Genomic DNA, 2,500 nt, shown 5'->3' on the forward strand with positions numbered 1-2,500 from the left:
GGGTTGGGTGGGTGGGTGAGCGCTCCTCTTCATAGGTGAATGGGTGGGCAAGGTTGGAGGGGGGAGGGGCGCTCCTTTACAGAGGAGAGTGGGCGGGTGGGTAAAATAACGGGGGCAAGGGTAAGGTAGGGGGGAGGGGAAGGTAGGATAGGGAGAGTGAGGGATGAGAGAGAGAGAGAAAAAGAGAGAGAGAGAGAGAGAGAGAGAGAGAGAGAGAGAGAGACATAGAAAGAGACAGAGGTAGAGAAAGAGAGACCGCGAGAGAGGGAAGAGAAAGGAGGGGGCAGAGGAAGGGGGAAGGAGGAAGGCACAGGAGGAGGTGGGAGAGGGTGGGGGGGAGGGGATGGGGGCAAAGTCAGTGGTTAATTCTGAGTGAGGTAGGAAAGATAGATAGATTAATAGAAAGATAAATAAAAAACGAGAGGCATAAAAAGAGAAAAAAAAACAAAGAGAAATACAAGTCAGAGAGACAGATCCAGACATGCAAACAGATAGGGCAAACAGAGAACCCAGAGAAACAGAAAAAAAATAATTAAACAAACGAATAAAGGAAACCGCCTAAGTGAGAACAACAGATAGACAGACAGACGTAAACATGCAGACGCCACCCTCCATCCCCTCCCCATCTACCATACCCCACCATACCCACCATACCCCATCATCTCCTACCTCTCCTTCCCTAACCCTTCCATCCCCTTCCCATCCACCCCTCCCTGCCCTTCCCTTCCCTTCCCACCTCAACCCAACCCTCCTATCCCTTCCTATCCCCTCCCAACCCCTCCCAACCCCTCCCCATCTTCCCCAACCCTCCATCTCCATCCCCTCATCCCCACCCCCACCTCCACCTCCACCTCACAAAAACACCTTTTTAACAAACCACTGCCAGATGAGAGGACATCCTGGTCAACAACCTCTCGCAGCGCATGTTGAATGTCAACCAATCAGATCCTGGTTTTCGAGAAGAAGTTACACCTGATTGGCTGATTGGCTTTAGTTTTAAACATATAGGATGTATGAGGACGGGGAGAAAAAAGAGAGAGGGAGTATGGGAGCGGAAGAGGGTGGGAGGGGGAGGGAGAATGGAAGAAGAAGAAGAAGAATGGAAGAAGGAGAAGGAAAGAAGGAGACGGAGAAGGAAAGAAGGAGAGAGAGAGGGAGAAAGAGAGAGAGAGAGAGAGAGAGAGAGAGAGAGAGAAAGGGAGAGAGAATAACCAAAAAGAGAGAGGGAATAGGAGAAGAGGGAGAGGGAGAGTTAACAAAGAGGGATTAACTTACAAAGGCAGGTAAAGATAGATAGATACAGAGGAATAGGATAGGGGAGTCTGCGAGAGAGAGAGAGAGAGAGAGAGAGAGAGAGAGAGAGAGAGAGAGAGAGAGAGAGAGAGAGAGAGAGAGAGAGAGAGAGAGAGAGAGAGAGAGAGAGAAAGAGGGGGAGAGAGAGAGACAGAGAAAGAGGGGGAGAGAGAGAGACAGAGAAAGAGGGGGGTGGAGAGAGACAGAGAAAGAGGGGGGTGGAGAGAGACAGAGAAAGAGGGGGAGAGAGAAAGAGGGGGAGAGAGAGTGAGAGAGAGAGAGAGAGAGAGAGAGAGAGAGAGAGAGAGAGAGAGAGAGAGAGAGAGAGAGAGAGATGGTAAGGAAGGAGGGAGAGAGTGCGAGTAAGTAAGTAAGTAAGTGAGTGGGAGTAAGACGAAGAGGAAGAGAGAAAAAAAGGGAGAAAGAGAGGTAGTAAGAGACCAAGAAAAAGATAGATAGGGATGGGGAAAACAAAAGAGAAATAGATAAAGAGAGAAAGAAAGGGAAGGAAGGGTAATTATTTACTCATTCTCAATCGCTGAATCACTTTCGTTTACGAGATATTTACTCACCATTCATTCGACAGCTTCCGTGCTACTTAGTCATCCCTTTTATCTATCCATGCCTCTCCTGACCTCCTATTTAACTTCTTCCACGCGAAATATACTCACCATTTACTCATCCTTCTTAGATTATTCTTCAGCTATTTGCCCACACCTCGTGGATAATTCCTCATGATTTACTCATCCCTCCTAGATAAATTGAAGACCCGATGAGTCAATCTTCTTAGATAATTCCCCATACCCATTTACTCCTTTTACTCACTATTTTTTCCCCATTCCTCCCCAACAATACCTTACATTTTTGCATTACTTATTCATTTTACCCACTCCTTTTATTCAATTCCTCACTCCTTGTTCACCCATTTTACTCATCCCGTAACAGACATTACATTCCCATCCTTCACGGACAGTTTCACGCTCCCTACTCATCCATTTTACTCATCCTTATTCAAACATCATTCACCCGTCCCTCATTCCTCACTCCTTACTCATCCTTCTGCAAACGTCATTCACCAATCCCTCATAGGCCATTCCTCACCCATCTTACTCATGCCTTTGCAGACATCATACTCAACTTCCGCACCACCTTCGTCAACAAGAAAGGCGAGGTGGTGTTGAGTCCGTGCATGATTGCAACGCACTAC

General features: G+C 47.4%; 1 protein-coding gene across 1 annotated transcript in view; it reads left to right on the forward strand.

Annotated features, from left to right (window-relative positions):
* The window catches only part of Elk (Eag-like K[+] channel), a 292,104-nt gene that overhangs the window by 248,100 nt on the left and 41,504 nt on the right, over positions 1-2,500 (forward strand). Inside the window, exon 6 of the mRNA XM_086546721.1 lies at positions 2,418-2,500. This exon is cut by the window's right edge and continues 78 nt beyond it. Within this exon, the coding sequence (XP_086402847.1) occupies positions 2,418-2,500 (83 nt within the window). The remainder of the gene's footprint in view (positions 1-2,417) is intronic.

The sequence above is a fragment of the Penaeus japonicus genome, unplaced genomic scaffold (genome assembly GCF_977035675.1).
Source record: "Penaeus japonicus unplaced genomic scaffold, GWHDUDI00000001_assembly GWHDUDI00000018, whole genome shotgun sequence".
NCBI classification, from domain to species: Eukaryota; Metazoa; Arthropoda; class Malacostraca; order Decapoda; family Penaeidae; genus Penaeus; species Penaeus japonicus.